The sequence below is a fragment of the Cnephaeus nilssonii genome (genome assembly GCF_951640355.1).
Source record: "Cnephaeus nilssonii genome assembly, chromosome: 10".
Classification (NCBI taxonomy): Eukaryota; Metazoa; Chordata; class Mammalia; order Chiroptera; family Vespertilionidae; genus Cnephaeus; species Cnephaeus nilssonii.
Window position 1 is genome coordinate 28897866 of NC_137081.1, and position 27153 is coordinate 28925018.

The 27153-nt window shown below is 40.5% G+C and overlaps 1 protein-coding gene across 1 annotated transcript in view; it reads right to left on the reverse strand.

Moving 5' to 3' along the window:
- The window catches only part of PID1 (phosphotyrosine interaction domain containing 1), a 199803-nt gene that overhangs the window by 91283 nt on the left and 81367 nt on the right, over nt 1-27153 (reverse strand). The window contains exon 2 of the mRNA XM_079783208.1: nt 8057-8203. Coding sequence (XP_079639334.1) covers nt 8057-8203 — 147 coding nt within the window. The remainder of the gene's footprint in view (nt 1-8056; nt 8204-27153) is intronic.

Sequence of the window (27153 nt, forward strand, 5' to 3'; positions counted from 1 at the left end):
CATACAGTAGTACATATATCTCCTTTTTTTCCCATTGACTTTCCCCCAGCCTCCCCTACCCCCTGTCGCGTAACAGTCATTTTTAAGTCATAAGCACAAAAGGACAAAATTAATGGAAGATAAAACATTAACAAAGATTTGAAACTTTAGAAATCCCAGTAAGTCCACACATCTAAGCCAATTTTATAAAGTTTTATAAAACTGATTATTTTTATCTGATCTATCTGAGTCACATTTCTTATTTCTCAAATGGTTTCAAAATTGGGGAGAATGTGGGAATTTTACTTAAGGTTTCCTAAAACACCAAGAAATATGAGTCCCCAAAATGAAAAGATCTACCCTGTTCCAGCTGGATGGATTCAGGGGAAAATTCACAAGACACAGAAGTCAATGGGCAGTGCCTTTACAGCTTTAAGTTGAAATTACTCCCAGTCTATCTTTCTATACCAGGCCAAACTTTCAAAAAAAAAATGAGGGGAGAATTAAGAAATTTTTAGACATACAAAGACCACAATTTTTACTTCTTGAACATGTACTCCAGCCAAACAAAATGTTTTCTGAAATGTTCCATTTAGAATAGAGTTTCTTACAGATATCTTTCCAGGCAAACTTCTATCCAAAGGAAATATTTTTCTTTAATAATTACTTTTAAAAAGCAATTACAAAAGTAGTGTTTGTTCATTGATGACAATTTAGGAAATGCAAAAAATAAGAAAACCAAAAGTTTTACCCATAATCCCACTATCTATATACATCACTTCTGTGCAGATTTTAATGTGAGCCTTCTCTTACGAATGTTTGCATATATTTTAGTAATATTTTATTTTTTTTAAATAGGATTCTAATAACATTTTTTCAACCTACTTTTTATCCATTTAATACATTATGAACATTTTCCACATTGGTATAATTTCTACAGCAGAAGTTTTAATGACCACACGTTTTCCATAGTGTTGTGGAGCAAAAATATTAGATCTCTTTAAGATATTTAGATTGTCTTCCAATTTTTCACTAATAAATCCTTGCTTCTCTCCTAGGTTTTTAAAGGGAGAAGTAGACTAAAGTAGGCAGTGACATCACAAATTTGGAAATACAGAAAGACTGTCTTTGACAGTAGTCCAAAGTTAGGCTTCAATGCCAAATCTGGTTCCCCAGAGGAAAATGATCATTTTCAGCTGCAGCCTTCACGCTGTGTGGGGCACTACGAAATACGTAGTTTGAAGGTGTCAGGGATCCCCAGATAATTCCTCAAAGGGAAAAACAGCTCCACTACCCATCAACTAGGGGAAAGAGTGACCCTTTAAAGAAGTTGGCACTCTTACTCAACAAGCATTCAGGCAGAATAATAATCTACATTCTCAATGCTTTTGTCAGATGAAATAAAGACACTCGCAGTATTTAAAGATTTTTAGTCATCAAATAACAAAAGTGAGCTCACGAAGGATAAAGAACGTCACTGAAGCCTAAGCCCCCATGGCTTTCAATGGGAAGACAAAAGCATAGAATTCAAAGCCATAAAGGAGGACTCATGACCAAGAAGTGTACATTGTAAGCACAAATAAAATACCCTTCCCTGCAGTAGCATAAGTAGTCTTGTGTCTCGAACATAAATACTAAGACCAATCCTAAAACCTTAATGCTGGGGCTTCATCTGTCCCTGGAGTAATATTCTTTTTCTCTGTTTGACTAGCTTGGTGACTACAAAAGGATGGTCAGGAGAGTGAGCACTATGAGCAGGATGAAGAGAGAGGGACGGGCTGAGGACAGTGTCAGTGCCTGGTGGGGAGGAAGAACTTCTAGTTTTCATAATCCTCCATCTCCAGGGATTCTTCCTTCTCTCATCGGTCCTTAAACATGAGTGTGGAGGGTCCTCATGAGAGGTGGGTGCCAACTTCTTTATATGTAGGTGTGTGTGTGTGTGTGTGTGTGTGTGTGTGTGTGTGTGTGCCTGTCTCACTCCTTCCTCTTCTCACAGCCCATTCCAGACATCTCCAAGTTCACACAGCAAAGGTGCCCTTGGGTTGTTGCCCACTGGTGCGCCCACAGACATCTCAAAGTTTGTAAGCATGAACTCAATACCGCTTCTGAAATCATGCTTCTCTTTCTCTGTCCTCACCTTGAACAATGGACTGGAATGAAAAGCCTGAAAAGCGGGCTCAGGATTTCTCCAGTGCATGAGAGCACCCTCCGCACCCTAAATGTGGCGCCTGACCTTTACTCGTGACTGCCTGCACAGGGACTCTAGAGAGAGCAGCCTGTCCTCAAGCTGAGGCTCATCTCATCTAGGCAATAACACCCTCCACAACATCAAGGGAGTGGGCTGGGGCTCCAGCACTGCAGGAAAGAGTACCCTTTGCTCAGCGTCCTGAGGGCACTCTGCATTTTCCCTACTGCCACCGCTCTTCCTACAGGGTGGACTTGTCTCCCTCCAGGTCATGAAGCTGAGCTTTTCTGTAGTGGACACTCCTTTGTTGTCTCCCTAGCATCTCCTTCCCTCTGGATTTGCAGATTTGAAAGCAAATGCATTTCAATGATTTAAGTCAATTCAACTTAGGTTTTCTGTTATTTCAACCCAAAGCATCCAAACCCATTATGTGTGTGTCCCTGTCAACACCTGAACATCCTGAGGGTGTACAATATATTCTTGTGGGTGAAGAAAGATATAAAAAAAGAAAATTAGTAACAGAAGAGGGAAAGAAGTGGGAGGGAGAATGTCAGCAAATTTATAAATGGACAAAGAACAAAAATTACAGAAAAATAAAAGCTTATCTCTTAAACAACAGATGTTAGCTCATCTCAATTTTTACCTTCCTAAATTTGTGAGACAAGCAGAGATAATGTGCTTTGATGTTTACAAAGAAGTCTGAGACAGAATGAAGAGAAAATAAATGAGAAGTAAGTGCCATCCACGCTGAATTTAGAGGAAAACAACCAATAAATGCCATGGTCCTTTATATATTATATAAATATATAACACGTATTCTGTCTTGACATCAAAATCAGAAACTTATTTTACAGGAAAAAGCATGTACAATAGGCATAATTGATTCATGCAATGCCCACAGGACCTACACCAAGATAGGGCTGCAAAAATGCATTTGAAAAGCATGACAACATGATATAATTAACGTTTCTTCTTTCTGTTAATGGGTAAAAAAACTGAGGCTTTGGCTAAAATTAGAAAACATAACTGTATTTCTAATTAAATACATTCCTGACCAAATAAACACAAAAATATAAGTATAGACAATAGATACAAGAGATGCTAATTCTCAACATATTTGAATTCAAATCAGGAGCTCTTATTATAAGTGGGATTTCTGGAATTCACTTCTAAGCTGGCTGTTTAGCACATGCATGAAATGGTAGGATCTGAGGGTTGCCTGGAACTCAGTTCAGCTCAGGAACTTCTCTTCTCGTCCCATGAAACTGTAAACCAACCACATCCTCTCTGAGAGCTAAGGGACTACTACTGTCACTCCTGATTGCAGAGAATCTCAAAAAGAGTAATATAAAAATGGGTATGCTTTAACAATCATGCAGTTCTTCTTGGAAATTAGACTGTTTTATGGTTTCTGCCCTTGCAAATGGGAAGATGACAGCAGGGCCCAAGACAGGGCTTCTCGGGATGCCAAGTCACGTGCCTCACTCAGGAGGAGGTGAGGTTTGGGAACTAGGTGAGATCAGGCCCTAAGGCCCTTGCTTGGACATCAGCCCTCTGAGCAGCTGTGTAGAAAACCCATTCTAACCCTACTAGTGCCAGCCAGCCCCCACATACCATCCCCCATCGCAGCTCCTACCTAACAGGATGTATACACATTTACATCACTTACACTGCTCTCATCACCCACCATCCTGTGCTTCAAGTCCTCAAGTTCACAGCAGGGTCCAGGCACCACTTCATGTAAATTCATGGTCAGTTTTTAAGTGCAAGCTCTGTTCCCATCACTAAGTGGAGTGCCTGATCAAAATCTCTGTAAAGAAGGGCCAGAAATCTGCCCCAGGGGTTTCAGATACACACGGGAATCAGGATCCCTGGCGATATGGGGAGGCACACTCACCTTATTGCTCTTACTTGGCTGTAAGTTGCATAACCCACAACACCTACTTTGATTCCTTTCTCCACAATCCCATGTACACAGTAGGTTTTCAATGACTATTAATTAAATAAGTATTTGCTAAGAAGCTGAAGCTACCTAGGATTGCATTCATTGTGCTAGGCAGGAGAAGGCAGGAATGACAAGCCATTGTTGCTGCAAAATCAGACACAACATCTCCGATACTGTGAAGGGCTCTTGCAAGGGTTCTGGTGGGAGTGTCTTAATGGGATGCAGTGGGCTATGCAGTTAAAGAACTCCACCGCAGGGGGGAAAAAAGAGTGGCAGCAATAGAGAAAACACACAAAGCCCCAGCTGCCCGCAACATGAATGGCCTGGCCAGGCAATGCCATCAGGACCCACGGAGAATACAGATCAGGGGAGATGGGTAAGCAGAGAGGAGCCAGGACCTGGCCAGGGCTCACCATAACCCATTTTCAACTCCGCTTTCCTTTGCTTCTTCCTGCCTCTCTCCCTTCCCAAAACCTAAAGGTATGCAAGCAGGGCTTGAGGGACCGTGGGCAAAAAGAAAGACCTCGCCCTGCATGAGGATGGAAGGTGCCGGCCCTGTACACTGGCCCTGCAGCTGGGCCTGGGCTGCACCGAGCTCATTATTCCTGGCAGGCATGAGCCCGAGAGAGAGGTCCTTGTGCAGCTGGCATTTCGTGAGCTAAGTTATTCGCAAGAACCAGAGAGGAAACACTGCACTTTGTTCCATGGGACGGTCAGAAAAACTGGGGGAGGTCTGGAGATGCAAAGAGAAATATCACGGTTCAAAATCTAACCTTTTTTGTGTGTTTTGTTTTTTAACAAAAGAATAGGACTCTGAACACAAATGCGACACTGTCCTTGAGAGTTAAAAGCTGTAGTTCCAGTAGGTTTACAGTCCATTTAAATGTAGGAAGTGTATTATAGTACACAATTTGGACAATGATACATTAGAGGTTTACTCCCTTCAAATAAAATCATAAAGCTGGAAAGCAATTCAAGAGATGTTGGCCCAGATCCCTGATTTCAGGTTTACAATTCTCTACGCCTAGATGCCCCTCCTCAAGGTTTCTAGGGATGGAGAACTTGTCATTTTTTTTCTAGCCCACAAGGATGTGTTTTTCACCTTGAAGGCAGAAGTTTTTTTGTGTCCTGCTGAAATCATTGTGATTTCCCTTTCTCTACCAGCCCCACAGCTACACCAGGGCAACCCTCGCTCCCTGTGGCCTGTCTTCTGATCTATTGTTTTCAACATCCTTTTAGAGGGGAAATAAATGAGCATGACCTGAGGCAGTAACAGAAAATAAAATGACACCATGAAGCTTGAACCCTATACTCCTTTTCAGAAAAAAATGATGGCTTTTATTCTTCTACCAAATTTCTCTCTCTCAGAGAGTGTGTATATCTGTGTGTGTATATGTTTGTGGGTAAACACACACACACACACACACACACACACCTCTTTCATATCTGGATTGGATTGTTATATCTCCTTACTCTGTAATTCTATTTTCCCCTCCCATTTAAATATACCCTATAGACCTTATCAAACTAAACTCTTTTCCTTACACTCATCCCTACTGACTTCACCGTGCTTTTGAGGGACCATTTTCCCCAACTGGAAAAGGATATAAAATGACTTAAGGAAATCTCTAAAGGATGTAAAACCCAATCTCATTACTTTTAACTTTAGTGAGTACTGTTACAATTCCTTTATATCATCAAGTCACCAACAGCACTGGGTCCAACGTGACCTGCAGCCAGTCCTGGGGATCCACTCTCTCCAGCTGAAAGGGAGTCTCTGGCAACTGCTCTGGGGAAGCTGGAAGTTCACCTGAGCACAGTTACCATCTAAAGTCACTCTTTCACCCAGAAGTGGAATCACTGGGTCCTAAGGCAGTTCCATTTTTAACTTTTTTTGAGGGCCCTCCATACTGCTTTCCGTAGTGGCTGCACTAATCTGCATTCCCACCAACAATGCACGATAAGAAAATGGTAGGAATATTAGATGGCCATAAAAAGAATGAAATCTTACCATTTGTGAGAGTACTGGATGGACCTAGAGGGTATTATATTCAGTGAAATAATTCAGTCAGAGAAAGACAAATACCATATGATTTCATATAAGTTTATATGTGGAATCTAAAGAACAAAATAAACGAACAAACAAAATTAAAACAGACTCACAGATGCAGAGAACAGACTGACAGCTGCCAGAGGGAGGGGGGCTGGGTGAAAAAGGTGAAAGGATTGAGAACCATAGATTGGTAGTTACAAAATAGTCTCGAGGATGTAAAGTACAGCATAATATTATAATAATACTAGAGGCCCGGTGCACGAATTTGTGCACTGGTGAGGTCTAGCTGGCCTGCCCGATGGGGGCCATGGGAGTGGGCCAACTAGGGCAAGGGCAGTTTGCTGGCCGGCCCCACACCTGATCAAGGTGGGGGGGGCCCACTCGGGGGTTGGGCCAGCCAGGGCAAGGGGCCAAGGGTGTTCCGGTCATTCTGCAGTTTGGTCAATTTGCATATTACCCTTTTATTACATAGGATTGTAACAATTATGTATGGTGTCAGGTGAGTACTGGAAATATTGGGGGGAACACATCGTAAAATATATGATTATCTAACCACTATGCTGTATACCTGAAACTAGTGCAAAATAACATGGAATGGAAACTAACTGAAAAATAAAATTTAACAAAGAAAAGAAAATCACTTTTTTAAATGGATTCATATTACTCGCCTGCCTAAATTCTTCTGATGGTAGTAACTAAAACAAAAACTCCTTGCCATGACAATGAGGCTCTTTATAGTCGAACCCCCACCCAACCCCACCAGTCGCCACAAAGTTCTCATCTTCCCAGCCACCCTGGCCTCTTGCTCTCCATTCTAAAGCACACAAGTCCATTTCTTGAGAATCAGCATGCCCTGTTCCTTCTGCCTCAAAGATTCCTCCACAAATCCTTCAGACTGGCTGTGATGTTCCTTTACCTGTATTTCCTCCTCCCTCCTCTTCCCAGGAGCAGTTAGGCTCCGTGAAAATGCTGTTGGGTGCTGGGCACTCCACCCCCAGTGTCGGGCAGACAGGGAGCACCCACTGAGTCCTCATGGAGTGAATGGACGTGTGTGAGGTTTTGTGCACATCACCATCACTCAAGATTGCGTGGGGTTCCAATGTGATCACTGCTGGCAAGAACTGGGGACGGGACGGGAAACTCCGACAGGTACAGTCAGCGGATCTTTGCTTCCCTCACGGGGAAAGCAGTAAGGAGCGTGTCTCCAAGGTTATAAAAGTAATCCACGTGCAAACAAGCATTTTCCTGCCCCTCAAAATTCAGGACAAACTTCTGATGACAAAATATGAGTAAGATATTTTCTTTGTTACCTCTACGCTGACTTCTATACTCATCAAAGTTACACACGTAATTTCCAGCGTTGTTTTTTTCCCCCCCATGTTGGCATTATAGTTTACATAAACAAAACATGTTTTTAATGCATTCTCAGGCATGAATATTAGTATAAATTTTGAGAGCTGAAGCACAACAAAAATGCAAAATTACCCCCACAGGACTCATAGAGTACAACAGTTGAGAAACTTGTTTTGGTTTTCACTTGTTAAAATATGTATTATACAAACAGAAAATACAAAGGGGGGAACTAGCGTATGGACAGAATTTTCTTGTGAAGTTCCCCAAAACTATAAACAATATGGCAAGAAACTACTTTTTTTTTTAACCTATCCTTAAACTTAGGTCTTTAATGTTACCCTCAAATTATGAAGAGTGCTATATCCTTAAGAAAAATAAAGCAGGATAGAAATTCATACGACCATCGCTCAATCAGCTTATTTTGTTAGCCATTTAACACTTTCATTCTTCAAAACTGTTACCACTGCGAAACAAGAGTCTTAAAGCCACATGTCCTTTCATCTGCCCCACACGAGGGCCTCGAGGGCCATGGGTCACAGACCTTGCAGCCGCTGTGAGTCCTGCTCTTCATCAGGGGCGTGGTGGTGCACAGCTCGATGGCCTCGGGCTCATGGAAGATGACGGCTGGGAGGGGCTCCTTTTTCAGTGTGAGGACATTCAGTTTGGACTTCAGCATGGTCTGAAAGTGCTGGAAAGCAGAAAGGAAAAAAAGAAGTCAGCTACAGGTAAATCATGTGGAATTGTACATGGTGCCGCTGCCCATAAAACCCAGTAGCAAAATCTTTGTTTCATTCTCTCGGTCTTAACAGAGGAGGCCAAGATATGCTAGTAAAATGGAGGGGGGAAACCGTCAGGACATCGCTGACGTGAAACTGTGGGAGACAGCCAGCCCTTAGGCAGACATCATGAGAACTCAGGGTGGTGGCAGTCACCCATGACCTTGCTCTGAGAGGGTCTTCCAAGGTGACATAGACAAAGGAAATCCTGGGGATGTAATACAGACTGAATTTACTAAAGAAGGGAAGACGCTCCACAGGGGATGCTAGAGGAGCAATTTGGGGGAAAGTTTAAAGACAATGGAAAAGGAAAAGAAACTGATGAAAAGAACACAAGATTGCTGCTCTCTGCCTCTGTTCTGCTCTGCCTGGGCTTTGGAACTCTGGGAAATGCACTACTTCCCCATGGACCACTTTATCTGATGTCTCAGGCCAGGACTCTAAGGAAATATCCAATCTGTGCGCAACTCCTGTCGGCACTAGTTCTGAAATATGTGCAGAATCCAAGCATATTTCCTCACCACTCTATACACCCAGTCCAGGCCCCATCTTTGTTTGGTCTAGCAGCTTCCAAACTGGTCCCACCACTTCCAGCCTTACCCCTGGGCAGAGTATGGCCACACAATAGCCAGAGGGATCCTTCTAAAACCGCACCTAGGGGACAGTGTCCGAAGCATCTCATTACTTCATCGTCTGAGTCACCCTCTCCTTTTTCTTCTTCATCAGCAAACCAACTTCGCTCTCATTCTCAGTGACCCATGTTTCTCTCCTAGACCACTTTGAAACCCCCAAACCCTACTCCCTCCATTGGACAGGAATCAATTAAGAACAAAGACAGAAACTTTCAGATTAATATGAATATTCGCAGTACATGTTTAAAAAATACAAATCAATGCTCACCGGGAAACAAGGGCAAATCTCTCTCCCATTTAAAAACATGCCAGGCAACTTTGTATCTTAAAAGGTGGCTATATCAGTCAGGATTAAGTCAGAGAGATACAACTAGTAGGAGATATACATTGAGATTTATGCAAGGAATTGGCTCATGCAATTGTAGGGGCTGCGTAGGCAAATGTCAAATCCTTAGGGGATGCTGTCAGAAGGGGGGCTGAACTCTCAGGCATGGACCAAAGCTGCCGTCCCAGGGTAGCATTTCTTCTTCAGGGAAACCTCAGCTGACTTGTTAAGGTATTTCACTTGATTGAATCAAACCCACCCAGTTTATCTTGGAAGCCTCCCTTCCTTCAAATGATTATGGACTCTAATTATATCTGCAAAATGCCTTCACTGCAACGCCAAGATTGGTGTTTGATTGGTTAACTAAGCATAGTAGCCTAGCCAAGTTGACACATAAAACTGACCATTAGCATGGCAAGTTTGTGTTCCAGCAGATAGCATGTGGACTTGTAAACTGCTGTTAAGTCCATGGGATAGTTCATTGAACAAAACAGTTTATGCTCCTATGGCATTCATATTCTAGTGGAAGATAACAGACAATAAATAAAGTACACACATCATCATAAGACTAATATATCAAAGAAGGGAGTAGAAAGTGATTGGTAAATCTATACAGTTTGCAGGGCCCTGTGCAAAATGAAAATTCAGTGTTACCTCTGTCCTTTCACAGTGGGCAAAAAAGGATAAAACCACTAAAGAAAAAAAAATTTTAATAAAGGAATCATTTTCTCTATTTCCCTTTTAAATATTATCTTACTTTTTCTGCTTAGCTTTTCTAACAAAATTGTCACAAACATTTGCAGTTGTCATTTGGTTTCACAGGCTCCACCTACTGTGAGCAACCCCCTGAAGCAGTGTCTAGTGCTTTATTTCTGATCCAGTTGTGCCTATTCAGTGTCTGGCTGAAAGCAGGTGTTCAGTAAAGCTGTGTGGAGTGAACTGGCGAGCAAAGGCAAGGCACACACACCTGCCTGGCTGGGGGTGCCAAGGCTGAAGAGGAAAGGTAACTGAGGTTTCACAACTGATTTTGTTGAAGTTGGAATTTGAACTCTATTATCTTCCTATCCCCAATTCAGGGTTTTTAACATGCTTGTTTATTTCTTTTACCTGGCTCCCCAGCCAAGTAACCAAGGGGGCCATGTGAATGCCAGTCTGGAACTTTCAGTCTCTCTGTGTGCTGAGTGACTGAACCAATAAGACATGGGGTCCCATGACAGGGACAGGAAGATGGTCTCAGAACTTCTGGGCATGGTGGTTGGCCAGCCCTTTGAGAAGAGGGTCACTTCTAGTGCCGTCTTCAGGAACTTCCTGTGTAGAAGAGATGCACTTTGAACAGGCTAAGCCTTAATGATAAAGCACCAAATCATAATCTAAAGGAAGTATTAGAGACCCCAGGTTATTCATGTCTGTGATAAAGCCCTGAGCTACTGCCAAAATGACATAAATTCCAAGTCTCAAGGGCTAGCCACAGAGTAACCCTGCAATGACACCCAATTTGGTGGCAAGCTCTCCAGCAGGGTAACAAAGACCCAGAGCTATAACCTGCTGCCCGAACTGCATGGCCTCGTGTTTCCTGGGCCTCAGTTCCTTCATCTGTCAACTTTAAAATGCTGTGTTATGTCACATCAAAAATAATACCGCTTGTTCTTTTGCATGGACACACAAGGGCAATACGGACAATGCAACTTCAAATACCATAATCCAGTAGAATTATAAAAAAAGGTCATAAAAGAGGAACCAAATAGAGGAACTTGGAAAAGCTACTGCTCCCAAATGAAAGATGCATAGAGTTCCATAAAGAAGTTGTGTTATTCATTCTTAAGAAAGGGAAGTGAATAGTGTTATAGAAAATTAGGGCACTGCCCCAGACAAATTAAACAAAGCTTGGCTTTCTGCATTTGGTGCTGTATGTGTGATCTTAAAATAGAGCCTCTAAATCAAGCCCCATTATGCGGATGGAGTAATGGTCTTGCCCTGTAAAATTTTACAGTTGGGGCTTCCTGCTCCTACTCAGACATTAATCTCTGACACGTAAATAGGCAAGGATTTACATATTTTACCAATTCAAATCTGGTGGATCTCACCTTTGTATATTGATTGTGTATCCTATATATAAAGCATCTTTGGAAGGCAAATGCTGCTTCCTCTTTCCCTAAAATAACTGGGCCACTATCCTCACTCAAATTAAAGTGAAGGCATTAAGGTTTTCATCCCTGGTTGCATTTTGAAGGCTGGCTACAATGGTCAGTTTTAACTTGCAAATTACTGAGTCAGTAATGCCCTAATGACACTTCAACAATACTGCAAATGTTCTCCTTAGGAGAACCACAAGGAACAAGTGGGCGAATCAGATTAATGGAGAAGTTCAGTTCCCCATAGAACTGCTAATTTGTACAAGTGTACAAAAACCAGTAGGACTTCCACATTTGTTCATAATCAAATTTCACTTTATTACTTTGGAGGGTATGTAACAACTCACTCAGTCGTACTTTCATAACATTTTATAACACTTTTTAAAAAGGGATATTCATGCCTCTCACATGAGAAAATTAATAATTGTGATATTCTTCTGTGACTTTTACTAAGATCTTTCACTTATCATTTTTTAATGTAAATTCTTGGATTTCTACTTTTAAATAGCTGTTCTAGCATTTTCTCTCTCACACACACACAAAATAAACATAAAAGTACAAAGTATATTTTTCTGTTAAATAATAGTTCACACTAAGAACTGCCTAAAATCTAGCTGAACTAAATCCTATAACTAAAGATATAAAGAAGAAGCCACATCAAGCTTGGTAGGAGGAATGGAGACTCAATGGAATATTACTCAGCCATAAAAAAGAATGAAATCTTTACATTTGCAACAACATGATAGACCTACACGGTATTATTCTAAGTGAAATAAATCAGAGCAAGACAAATACCATATGATTTCTTTTATATGGGAATCTAAAAAACAAAACAAACAAACAAACAAAACAGAAACAAACTCATAGATATAGAGAATATTTTGATGGTTGCCAGATGGGAGGGGAGATGGAGGGATGGGTAAAAAAGGAAAAGTGACTAAGATGTACACATCTCTGGCTATAAAGATGGTCACAGGATGTAGAGTACAGCATAGGGAATATAGTCAATAATATTGTAATAACCATGTATGCTGTCAGGTGTGTACTAGCCTTATCAGGGTGATCACTTCAAAAGTTATATAAACATCTAATCACTATGTTGTAGACCTGAAACTAATATAATATTGTATGTCAACTGAAATTGAAAAATAAGAAATTATTTAAAAAAAAACTTTTAAAGAGTGAATAAAAGAAAATTTAATTAAGATAAACTTTTATTTAAATACTAGAGGCCCAGTGCATGATTGAATCATGCACGTGTAGGGTCCCCTACAGGCTTTCGCTTTCGATCGCGGGGGAGCTGGGAACCTGTCCGCTGGTGCACCAGGCCTTTCGGAAGCCTCCGGCTCAGCGGAGGCTTCCTAAAGGCCTGGTGCCGGAGCAGACAGGCACCCAGCTCCCCACTTTTGATGGTCCGCGGCGGGACGTGAGCTCACTGCCCCAGAGGCCCCTTCTGTTCCGCAGCACAGCCATGGCGCAGACGCTGGCCCAGTCGGCTACCCCGGCCACCCCAAGTCCAGCCCCCTGCGCCTCCCGCTGGCCCAATCGTGGGCGTAGCGGAGTGATGGTAATTTACATATTACCAATTTATTAGGTAGGATATTTTCTCTTTTTTTCTCTTTTTTAAAAAAATCTTCACTGTTGAAAGAATTACAGATGTCCCCTTTTTTCCCTATTGTCCCTTTCAAGCCTGCACCCACCCACTTCCCCACACTATTGTCTGTGTCCATGGTTTATGCATATATGCATACAAGTTCTTTGGTTAATCTCTTCCCACCCACCCAGCCACCCGCCCCCCTCTCCTCCCCACCCCCACCTTCCCTCTGAGATTCAACAGTCTGTTCCATTCTTCTCTGTCTCTGGATCTATTTTGCTCATCAGTTAATTTTATTCATTGGATTCCACATATGAATGAGATCATACAATACTTGTCTTTCTTGATAGGCTTATTTCACTTAGCCTAATACTCTCCAGGTCTCTCCATGCTGCCTCAAAGAATTTTTTTTTTGTTTGCTTTTGTCCTTTTTAGAAAGTGAAACAAGATTGAATAGTCTCCCTAAATTAGCAGGCATATATAAAATTGCATATTTGATTTCTAGGATTAATTTTTTAATTGATCTGGTATTCCAAGAAAAGAAAGACCTACACCAACTTGGCATTTGCCTTATGGCTGCAGATTATCCTAGTAACTGCCTTATTCAAAAACTTCCAGCTTAATTTCAAAAGCCTAAATCCAGACACTTATAACATTAAAAGACTGTCTATATCTATTAAAGTGATAGCTATTATTAAACTAACTGAAAATACTCATGTTCACACACCCATACTTATTCATGGTTTTAATTATGGAAGCATTTCTTTTGAATATCACAGATTCTCTCAAGAGATTATGTGGAAGAGGCACAAAATAACTCCATGCCCACAGAGTATGCAAAAAGCCCCCACGGCTTGTGAAAGGCTCCCTCAGGGGGAGTGTGTGTGTGTGTGTGTGTGTGTGTGTGTGTGTGTGTGTGTCTATTCATTTTTTTTGTTACTGATCTGAAATACACACACACTTGCTATATTCCTAGTTTAATTTGTTTGTCATCTTCCAATCTTCCAAACAATTTTCTATAGAACAGTTAAACTATTGTAAAAGACAGATTGCAAGCCTTCAACTCAAAGGCACATTTGGCCTATAAATGGCTTATATGATTTGCAGAGTTCTTAAATTTGAAGAGTATTCAAATATTGGGGTATATAGGATTAAAATTTGCATTTCCACTTCTCTTGATAGGTCAAAAGATCTGCAAAAGCAACCTGCACTCATGGCAACAATTAGCTCTAGCTATTCATGCAATTACCCTTATTTACTTAGACATTTTCCTCTGCAATTCATCAGGGTGCCACTTTCCTCTACTATCAGCACTCTTTCCTATACTAAATGCAAGTCACTATTTTTATAGTCATTTCATGCGATACCAACTTCAGTTCTATACACTACTTGTTTTATCCTTAAAGGTATTTGAATTGTAACTCTGATATAAAATGACAAATGCTAAGAGATCAGAACAAAAATTTCACCCACTCATGGGAAAAAAAAGAAAAGTTATGTACAGTTGAATTTATTCCTGCCAATATTTATTTATTTTTATTGAATTTATTGGGGTGACTGGTCAATAAAACCAAACAGATTTCAAGTTTACAACTCTATAATACATCATCTGCATTCTCATTGTGCACTCACCACCCAAATTCACACCAATATTTAAATTATGAAAATTCAACTAAAATGTGTGAGTGAGTGAATGGGTAACAGAAAGAAGTAATCCAACATGTCTGTCATTCCACACAATTAGAATGGACCAGGAATTAGGAATTTATTCTTCTCTGTGTAAGGTATTCCCACATGCCCCTGGTGATATATCTTGTTGCACTACATATAATTAAATTACTAAAGATCAATATATTTTTTACTTCCACTTCCAAATGAGATAGAGTAACAGGGATGAAATTGGCACATTTATAACAACCAAATAAACTGGGGGGAAATTATGAAACAACAGTTTGTGAGACAATGGGTATCAGTCAATGAAAGACAGTTATCACTGAAAGATGAGACAAATGAGGTAAACTGCACAATTGTCCAACTTATGAACTTGACTTTGCAGGCTGTGATGCAGAGAGGAGAAATACAGAAAGGACCCGACAAAGTCCCAGAGTTAAGGAGACAGAGATGAAAGCCTGAGAGACAAAAACAGAGAAGAAATCCACACAGAGAGAGAACTCTGGACATCTGCAGAGGGTCTCCTTAAACATTCAGCAGAGTAGTAATCAGAGTATACATGAAAGGAAACTAGCCAGTGGAAATATTCAAGATTAGAGTGCTGGTTCACACAGAGCCAGCAATATTACCTGTTCCCACCAGCGAAACTGGAAAAAATCATGAGTCATAGGGCACTGGGGTGAGTACTCACAAAGGTTTACTCTCAGTGGTGGGAAATAATTAGCACTGGAATAAGTGCACTCTGGTTCACCCACAATTCTTTAAAAGAAGATCCAAAAGAATCAAAAACCTTTGAAATAAGTTAACTGAATTCCACACCAAAAAATTCAAAGAATATTCATAGGAATAACAAAAATATCCAGCAACCCACAAGATAAGAGTCAAAATGCCTTGCATCTAATAAAAATTCTCTGGAAATGCAAATAAGCAAGGAAATAAAACCTATAATGAAGAGATGAATAAATTAATCAAAACCTACCCAGAACTAACACAGACGTTATAATTACCAGGCAATGGCATTAAAAACTATATTTCATATATTCCAAAATGTAAGTTGAGATATTTAAGATATAAAAAAAATCCAAAACTAACTACTAAAGATAAAAACTACACTGTCAGATATGAAAAGCACATTGGGAGCTAATAATAATAGAATTCATTACAGCAAAACAGAATGGTAAGCTTGAATACAAAAACAATAGAAATGATTCTAAATTAAACAGAGAGAAAAGAGGGGGAAAATGTATCAATGAGCTAAGGAACAACTTCAAATACATATATATATATATATATATATATATATATATATATATATATATATCTGGAATCCCAGAGGAAAAATAGGGAGAAATAGAAAAAGTATTTGAGGAAATAATAGCTAGATTTTTTTTCCAAATCTGAGAAAATTGTAAACCCACATTTACAAGAATGTAAACAAGTCTTAAGCACAAGAAATAAGAAGAAAAATACATCAAGGCCCATCATAATCTCATAATCAAACTCCATAATATAATAAAAGGAACAAAGATGGAGATGATAGCTGACTTAATCATTGAAAAAAATGCAAGTGAGAATACAGTAGTAAAAAAATAAATTAATTAAAATATAAACCCAGAATTCTGCACCCAGGATTCTGGATATAGAATAAAGGTGAAATAAAGACTTTCCAGACATATGAAACTTGAAACAGTTGATGAACAGCAGACCTTTCCTATGACAAATGTTAAAGGAAGTCAATCAGGCAAAATGAAAGAATGAAAATGTGGATGCAGGTCCTGGTCTGGTAGCTAAGTTGGTTAGAGCATTGCCTTGAAATGCCAAGGTTGCAGGTTCAATCTCTAATCAGGGCACATACAAGAAACAACCAATGAATGCATAAATAAGTGGAACAACAAACCAATCTCTCTCTCTCTCTCAAACATGCAAACTAAGTAACACACTTCTAAATAACCCATAGATGAAAGAATAAACCAAAAAGTAAAATAGAAAGTTCTTTGAACTGAATGAAAATGAAGCATGTCAAAAATGAGATGCCACTAAAATAGTACTTATGGGAAATATTATAGCACAAATGTCAATATTAGAAGAGAAGGAAATTTTCTATTCAATAAAATCAGCTTTAAAAGAAAGGAAGAAAGAAAGAAAAATATATGAAACCCAAAGTGAGTAGAAGAAACCAAACAATAAAGTTTGGAGGAGATACCAATGAAATATAACACAAAATCAACATAATCAATACAATGGTCTATCTTCCAGTTCACTTATTCTTCCTTTGGCTACATTTAGTTTACTGATGAGCTCATTAAAGGCTTCGCCTCTGCTACTCTGTGGCTGCTGTTCTTTCCCTGGCAGTTTCATTTGATTCTTTCTTACAGTTTCCATTTCTTTGCTGAAATTCCCCATATGTTCATGCACGCTCTCCACTTTTTCCACTAGAATCATTAATATATTAATCAAAGTTATTTTCAGTTCTACATCTGAGTAATCTCTGAGTCTGGTTCTTATAATGGTTTCATCTCCTCATAATGAATTGTTTTCCTCTTCATTTTTTTGTGTGGCCAAATAACACATGAGGACACAGAAAAGAGGATAAAAACTAAACAGCATAAACACACTTTTTAAAAAATGGGGGGGGGAGGGGGAAGTCAGTCAAAGCAATGTAAGATCTGGAAATCAATCACGGTGTTATGAGTTTAAGATTCCAAAGACTGTTTCTCACATTCCCTGAGGGACTACACTCAGTCCCTGAGTTAAGCCCCAAGGGCGCCTCCTCGGTCCAATTTGAAATGCTGGGCTTTGTGGTGCCAGTGAATACCCAGCTCATTAGGACACAGCAGATGCATGTTACAAACACACCTTACATTTACATCCACACCCATTTGGTTTTATTTTCATTTCTTTTTTTGCTATACAAAATTCCTCCGCAGGACTCTGTGTTGGCTGATATTGGATTGAGCATTGTCTTGGCAGGTTGGGAGGAAACTAAAAATAATTTTGTCCTCAGGCTTCAAGTGATCAGGGAGGTGACATGCCAGAGCTCACTTTGATGGGGGCTCACTGGAGAGTGCTGGGCTGCAAAGCCGTCCACAGAGGCTTTTCCGAAGCTCCTCATGTCGTACCTCTGCCTGCTTTATGCCTTGAACTGTACCTTGTACAATAATCAGCATTTTCATACCACCTGAATGTACCGTTTATATGTTGTCTCTTCTTTGTATCCCTGACAGGGGGTAATCACTAAATGAATGTCTAACGAGTAAACAAATGATTAAGCGAGTGAAGAAAAACAACATTACCGGAATTAGAAAACAATGGCTGCAAACTAAACACACACTGTTCTTATCTGACCTGGCTCCTTTCCAGCCCTTCATTCCATTTCACTACCAGCTCGCAGCAACTAACCGCTCCGGTTCTGACATCACCTGGGCAATGGACTCTGGTCCAAGAGCACAACCAGACAAACGTCCAGTCTCACTAGTGGGATATACTGACGACTTCAGACACAGAGACTGTGACCGGTGGCCTGACTTGGGTTCACCAAAACCACACAAATTTCCTTGGAAAGGAAGGCTCTGTGCCTGTACCACGACCGGAAACCCCATGTAGGAGGTGCAGACCACCTCCTGGGCCAGCCTTGCCCAACTGCCACAGCGGCAGAGACTCATTCCCACCGGATCCTGGCAGGGATGGCAGACCGTTTCAATGAAGAAAATGACTCCCTTTACAGTAACAGCCAAACCTCTAAAGAAGGACTTCTCTGTCCTCTCCAGTGGTTTAAGAATGGAATGTCCTTCCTAACCTGAGGGAAGAAGCCACAGGTAGATGTCAACTATTACTCACTGCAGCATACATGAGAAAGCAAGCAAAAAGGAAAAAGAAGGGTAGGAGGGGACAACCATTTGGAAAAGGTTATTTTGTGTGTGTGTGTGTCAAAAATAAAGGAAGAAAAGAAAATGTACTACACTACTTTCCTAGGGCTGCTATAACCAAGTACCAAAATCTGGGTGGCGAGAAACAACAGAAATGTATTGTCTAATGGTTCTGGCGTCTAGAAACCCAAAGTCAAGATGTCAGCAGAGCCAGGCTCTCTATGACAATCCTGGAGGAACTCCCTTGCTTCCTCTGGCTTTTGGTGTCTGCTGGCAACCATTGGCCTTCCTTGGCTTATCGATGTGTCACTCCAGGCACATGCTACCTTATCTCTGTGTCTTCACATCATCTCCTCTGCGTATGTCTGTCTCTGAGTCCAAGTGTCCTTTTTCTGTAAGGATTCCGTATTGGATTAGGTCTCAACCTAATGACCGCATTTTAATTTAACTACCTCTGCAAAGACCCTATTTCTAAATAAGGTGATAATCTGAGACACTGGGGGCTAGGACTTCAACATACATGGGAGGCAATTCAGCTCATAACAGAAAAAAAAAAAAAAAGAGGTTCTCATCATGCAGACTCTCCATGTGGTCAGATATTTCACTGGTCACCCATCAATATTGCTTGTTTTCGCTGCACTTGACCCCAGAACAGTGTTAAATGCCTCAGGATTAGACAACAAAGCGTGTGAGCAGGACCTGGCCTGGACCTGGCTGAGTTCAGTGAGCCTGAATCTGACTCTACGCTCCTCAGTCACAAACATGTCAACGGTTCACTAAGCAGTCAAGGCCACCACCCGGAACAAATCCACCTTGTGGTTAGTATGTTTGTTTTCTAAGAGTTCTTGAAGGAAAACAGAACCTGGCACTTGTCAGGTTTCATTACCAGCTGTGTCTTACCTGCTCTGACCTCCCTTGAATTAGAACACAATAAAGAACACAACTCTTAAATCCTAGTGCTGGTTTGTGCACCCTTTATTCGTAAATCCTCCCAGTGATTGAGTCAAGGACTCTGCTGGGTATTTAGTGTTGACAGGTATGTTTCCTGTCTTCATGGAGCTGAACTTCAATGTTAGGAAGACTGACATTGAGAAAGTAAGAATTTCCCCATTTCAACCTTGCTTCTGACCATTTTAGTCATAATGTTCTGAGGAAGCCGACAACTGATGCTCTGGGTGCCCTGCCCTTAGCCCTCAGCCCCCACCGCTCCCTCTGGGGCCTCCCATAACTTCCACCATCGGTACCTACTTCTCTCTGTCTAGGGCTTTTTCCAAAGCCACATGAAAGCCAAGTGCAGCAGATGAACACCCCTGGGTGGTCTCAATCAATGAATGACAGAGAGTGAGAGTAAAATACTCCAGCTCCTCAGCCCTACAAGTGGTTTAACTCTGAGTTGTGGGGCTATATATATTTTTTAAATTTTTTGGTTTGATGTTGGTTTCGCTTTTTTACATTTCTGAGAATTTCCTTACAGGAGTAAGCTCCACTCACATATAGTAGCTGGCTTGATAGCACCCTCTCTCCTTCCCTGTCCCCCTTCACTGGCTTGATTGCACCCCCTCTCCTTCCCTTGGCTTCCTCTCCTTCCCTGTTCTCCTTTGCTGCTCCCACTAGTGTTTCCTGCCCATTCCTAAAGGCTACCTGCACTTAAATCCTCATCTCAGTGTCTATTTCTGGAAGAACCTAAACTAAGATAAAAATCTCCCCTTAGTCCATTTTAATCCAATTCACTAAGTAATGATTACTGGCATTTATAGGTCCATGGTGTATGCACCTAAGAAGCTCTGATAGGTAAGAAAGAGGCATCAGACAAACAGCTTAATATATTGCAGATATACAAATAAAATGGCTACAAGTATGTAAAAGGGAACAATTAAGTTTTCTGGGATTGGGTTGGGACAGGCTTTATGGAAGAGAGGATAACATATCTGAGCTGGAACTAAAGAAGTGTTTCTTAAAGTTTTTTACATTATTGCCCCCAAGGAGCCTTTTTAGACTTTTTTCCCCCTAACTGCCTCCCCCAGTCCCATGAAATTTTAATACCACATGCATATGGTATATGTGTTTATGTTCTGTGGTATAGCCATTCTCATTGTAAATCTAAGATTTTTTGCCTCCCACTTCAAGAATCAATTCTTGTCCCCATTGGAAATGCATAAAGAAAAGAAAACAACAACAAAGTGGTTTGGGGAGGGGGATAATAAAAGTAAATAAGTATCTTAAGAAATGCCAAACAGCAGGAAAGCAAACAGTTTATAGAGACAAAGGTAAGCAGTCCAATCTGGTCCATGGTAGATTAAAGATGGCTGCAGATTTTTTACACCCCTCACCTCAAGAGAAAGGGTCTCGGTCCCTCCTAATTCAAATTTTAAGACCACAGCTGCTGTCTCTTGCAACACTAAGTCTTGGAATCTAGCCACCATGCTGTGAGGAAGCTCAACCCCAAGGAGAGGTGCATGTGGAGAAGAAACAGGCAACACAGATCAGCTCCCAGCTGACCACCAGTACACACTTGCTAGACATAGGAATAAGCCACATTGAAGTGGATCCTTCAACCCCAGTGGATCTGCCTCACCTGACCCCACAGAGCCCTATCCAAATTGCAGATCTGTGAGCAAAATAAATGGCTCTTATTGTATTAAACAGCTATTTTTGGAGGTGACTTGCTATACAGCAATAATTAATCAGAACATGATACTTGTAGACACTACTCAAAGCTACCAATCTCACAGCAAAGTCATTACAAATTCACACACACACACACACACACACACACACACACACACACACAAACACACACACACACACACACACACACACACACACACACACACACACACACACCAGTCTTAACCAGGCCTTACTCATTGCTTTTGACTGTGCTACTTACTAAGACATTTAAGCAAACATTGGGTAAACAAGTAGTTTTTAAGGAACTGATTCATTATTAGAGTCACAGGTCATACATATATTTTTTTAATTAAAGCTATTCTTTTTATGAGTCAACTAGCTTATCAATACAAACGATCACAGGTCTCTGTGAACAACAGCACTGCTGTATTTCCAAGAAGCAGAAAGGCACTTGATAAATAAAGAAAATAAACAGCCAGCCCTAAAAGAGTAGTTCAGAACAAGTCTTAACCAAGTAGAAAATATTTTCAACTACATATGGTGGGCAATCTGTCCCCTCCCTCATCCTGGGGAACAAAAGAATGAGGGACAAAGGAAAGGAGTAAATGTACCTCCATTGCCATGCTAAACTGATCCCTCTATGAGGACCGCTGTTCTTAAACAAATTATCTTTTGATTAAAACAAGACCATTTCTTATCATTGCTTCCACTTACTACCTTCAATCAAAATACTGACTTAATCATGGGCCATACAGTATGAAAGCTACCAAATCTCACAGCAAAATCACTACAAATTCAATCAATATTATGATTCAGAGTTATTACAAAAGATATTTTTACAGTACTAACATAAATAACCATGGTATTACAACACTCATGATACAAATGACACATATTTCATTCATTTCCCCTCCCAAGAAACAAACCTAAATGGGCTTTCCTGTATTTTGCAGCCATAAAGTTAAGTTTGGGAAAGCTGGGTGCAATCTCTCTCATAAAATTTCCTATTGATGTGAACTGGACTCTCGGGGGGAATTCTGTGATCGCTCAACATGGATTTCATTCTCCCCGTGCCTGCTGCCTTCCATCATCTGCTTCAAGTACAACACAGACCCCCTGAACTTATTCCAAAAAGCAATATCAATCAGAGCTACAAATTCAAAACAGGTGCATATTTAGCATGTAAATTTAGAACAACTTTATATTTCCTTAGTTGCATTCAACATGCTCATAAAATCTGGATTTTTTTTTTTTTTTGCAATTTAGTCCCAAGTTCCTACAACCTTTTTCTTTTGTTAAAGACAATCAGTAAATTAAATTACAGACAAGAAGGATAGAGAAACTTGACTCTCCAGCAGTGAATGGGCTTGGTAAACAACCTTAGGTCCACATCCAAGGGTACTTAATTGGTTCCATTTGGCTCACAACTCCTCCGTCTTGCCTCAGTTCATAGTCACACACCCAGCTGACTCTGCCCTGGGGGTATATAATTTTTCGTTCTTGGATTCAGCACACATTCCCAATACAGTGTGTGCTATATAATGTTTTTATTAGATAAGTAGGCCCCCAAATTCAAAAGCCTGTATTCCAGCAAGTTTAGAAAGCTCTAATTGGCCCTGATAGCTCTGATGATACTTCCTAAGGCAAGAGCTTTTCCTCTAACATACAGTCTGTAGATTAGTCGTGCCTGACTTCAACAATTCTCGATGGAAGTCTACAGCTACCAAGTCATCAATGACATTAATGTTTTACTCAACCCTACCATGAAAAAGACGAAGAAATTGTAAAAGACCTAAGCATCCAAATATTTCATGTATATGACAGATGATTTTCATGTGCTTTCTTCCTAATCATGCAGTTAACAAAAAGAAGCAAAATTAGTTATTGTGGGCCAGGAAGAACCCATCAGTATGTTAAGAACTCATTTAAGAAGCTCCTCTTCTTCCACAAAAGTGAGGGTTTCTTGAATTTGAATCCACCTTTTACTAGATGCATGAACTTGGAAGGTCATTTAACCTCCCAAGCTACAGGATGCTCAACTGTAGATGGGAACAGGATGGTACCCACACTTCACAGGGCTACATACGGATTAACTGGGTGAACCCAGCAGGCAGAGCAGGCAACACAGGTCCTGACACAGGACACAGCTGGGATGGTAGCCGTTACTGTAAGGCAAAATCGTTACTACATAATTAATGACATTCATTACTAGGATTGTTATTTTCTTCTTTTATCCCTTTGGTTTTTGTTTTGTTTTGGGGTTTTGCTTTTCTCAATCTCTCAATTCTCCATCATGTTGCTTTTCTTCCCTTTCTTATTGAACACTGATTTCAATATTTCTTCTTTTCATATCTGTGAAACACCAGGTGAATAAATATTTCCATTAGAGACCTATTATTGATGGATGAATTCTGCAGACTGCTGTTTTTGACCTCAGATAAGGAAAGGATTCACATAAAAAGATGTTGAACAGACAGGCTAGGGGGAATGACTACACATTAAACCCCTGACATCTTACTACATCTTCACCATCACCATCGCCATTATCTTAAGCGCTATTTTAAGTGTAATGACTCAGAAGATGCTGACAACAACTCTCCAAAGTGGAAACTAGAGTTAAACCCATTTTGCAGAGCTCAAAACTGAGGAACAAAGAGGTTAAATAACTTAGGGCTTATGTATCCCAAAGTCAAAGTGCCAAAAAGTGAGCTAGTCGTCTTCTCCAGGGACCACCCTTCCCCCCACAAACCTTCTCCTCTCTCCAGAGTGCCCATCTCAGCCCCAGCATCAATGAAAGGTCAAAGTCAAAGACTAGGGCTGCATTTTTACTTCTCCCTCTTTCTTAAACTGCATATTCACTCAATCAAAATATCCAACCAATTCTTTTGATCAAATCCTCTACTACTACATTTTTATAATATGAGAAACTACTTGAGGGGATCACAAATTTATGTCATGATTCCCCCTTCAGCATTCTCCATCCTCAGAGAGTGCTCACACAGACCCAAACATCACAGTGGAGGAGGCCATTTCTGGGCCATGACCCTTCTAGTCCAAACTAGTGAGTCGATTATCAGAAAAGACATTTTGATTAAAAAGTGGTATACAAAAGTTTTAGCATATTTGCTTTGATTCATCTTTTTAAAGAAAAATACTGATAATAATCCTTTGGTTGGTGATATTCTATCTTCTAGTTTTTAATTTTTATAATACATACATCTTTCTCACCTAACCCTCTTTGAAACCATGCCCTAAATTCCACCGTTCATTTTCTATAATCAGCTGTGATAAAAACCTTTGGTTCATTTCTGGGGTATATCTATTAATTATTTTCAATTAATGTATTTTATTGCTAATAAAGACATGTGAATTGCTCAAATTGAAATTAATTTTTACTATTTCAGTTTCAACTACACAGAGTCAAACAATGAGTTTGAGACTGTGCATGTCTAAACAGCCATTGGAGGGAAGGCTCTCTTGTGGTCTGGAGGCATCAGAAAAAGTCAAAAAGTCGTGAAAGAAGAAACGGGAGAGGGAGGGACAGCAGGAAAGAGGCATTGACAAAGCAAAAAATAGAGCCAACTCAGGGTGTGGCTCAATTTGACTTTGCCGAGACTAAGGTCCCAACCCAAAGCTAGACCCTCTTTGTAAAGGTCAGATACAAAAACTCTGTCCAAAAAAAAGTGCGTGTAATCCATTTAACCACTGGCTCCTTCGCACACACTCCCCTCTGGTTTCCACATGTTTGGAGAGGGTAAAAAAATTCACTCCTCACTTGGTCCCAAGACCTCTAGCAATTCTCTCCACCCCTGAGCTCAATTCTGCCTCTCCTCAGCCTAAGGCTCTGTGCCCCACCCCGTTCCCACCGGGAAGGTTTGCCAGTCCTGTTTCCCACAAGCCAAGACAAAGGGGAGGGGACAGGCCAGAGGATGCTTGGTTCTCAAGACAGAGCCTGCAGACTGGGCCCCTCTGGGCTCCTATCAGCCCCCACTTCGTCTTCTGAGACAGAGCTAATTCAGTTCCATCACTTCTAAGACATTAGCAGAAGGCTGGCTCCGCAGGCTGCGATCTTGTGCCCCATTAGGAAAATGCTTCCCTTCCAAAGCTAAGAGAGCAAACTGTTCAAGTGGAGTGATGAGCAGGAAACACCAAAGGGAGAGACGCTATGGGAGACAAATGACTCAAAAGGAAGTTTGCAATAAAAGACATCCTTTAATTTTTACACCATTTACATATAGATGATAGCATTTCTTTTTAAAAACCAAACCATTCTCATTACTAATCTATCAGAAATTGTGTTTTCCCTTTAATGCAACATTATTATAAAACTCAATCAAACAAGATTCCCAGCGTTTTTGGTTTTTTTTAAGCAAAAGTCAATAGATACAAAGTAAATGCCAGATTTTATCTGGCTTCTGAGAACACAATCTGCTGAACTGATTTAAGCAAAGGCAGCTGCGGGTAGGTCATTTGTTTGTCCTGGATTCAGCCCCAATGGAGCAACACAAAGACACCAAAGAGGCTGGAGCCTTCTTGACCACAAGGACCTTTGCTCAGAAAGAGCCCAATCTGCTCAGACTCACCTTGTTCCTCTTCTCCTCAGCAAAGCCCCCTCATAGGACGTGCCCATATCTGCCCCAAACACAAGGGCCAAATCCAAAGGACTGGCTAAATTGCCTCTATTGCTAATAAATGCCAACAACTCCATCCGCATGCACTTGATATACAGTTGCAAAACTGTAGTCTCCGGTCTTTTAAATCTCTGGTTTATCAGCTTTTGCAGAAAGTTCAAATGACCTAATTTTTTCTAGAATACCATAAAATTGTGATTGACATTCATAATGATACACTGCAAGCAATGCATTGAGCAGAGGTGCCTGTTGACTCATCCAAGATTAAATTACATTCAATATGATTTCAAGTGTTGTAAATATTGTGGTGTGTTCGCCTTGAGTAATCCATCTAACAGGCATAAGCTGTGTGCATATAGAAGGCACTAGATAAATAACTATTTCCTAATAACTATTTGATAATATTAGGTTTGCAGTGTGACAGAATGAAGCTTTAGGGGGAAACAGTCTCCAAAATGTCAATGTAATTGATAAAAAGACTTTAGCCCTATAGCATGGCAGTTCTCTAAGTGTACATTCCAGACCATCAGCATCACCTGGGAACTCTCTGTAATTGCAGGTTCCCAGGACCCACCTCAGAAATTGCTATATCAGAACCTCTTGGGATGGGGCAGTGTCATCTACCCTAGGACAGCGCCACCAGGTGATTCTGATATGTGCTAATGTTTGCGAACCACAAGACTAAAGGGAAGCCTCTTAAAGAGGTGTCCATTGATCAGGGCCTTGAAGGTCAGGTGACATAACAGGATGTTAACAGACAAGGCCAAGGACAGAAAGAAGTAAAACCCAGCAGCAAGAGGGCCATATTATTGGGGAACCAGCAGGTAGTCTAGTTTGGCTGAAATACACCGTACAAAAAGTGAAGAACAGAAGGTGATGCTGGAAAAAATAGATATGGGTCAGGTTAGAAAAAAATCAATGGGAATTTGGGGAAAGGATATGACAAGACCAACAGTACCTATCAGTAAATATATTTGGATATCAGATTTGCTACCACATTGTAAATAACAAAAGATGACAGTGAAGCCAGTAAGTTACACTTATCTCCAAATATTCCTCCATGGAAGGAATCTCCATTGATAATCAAAGGATCCCAATTCATATTTATAATAGCTTTAGCACCTTATGTTACATATATAAATCATGAACCACTAAACCACAATAGAGTAGCTCAGAATGACACTCATTTATTTATTTCAGTAAACATCACCAGAGCAATCTCACACTTATGAGAAATCAAGCTAGCATCACCAATATGAACAGATTACTGTTTTGTAATGAAAATTAATAACCCTCTGAATTTGCCTAGGGCAAGGAGATGGAATGTCATAGTTAAAAGTAATAAAAGAGACTCTTTAAAACAACAGTGGAATGATTTTA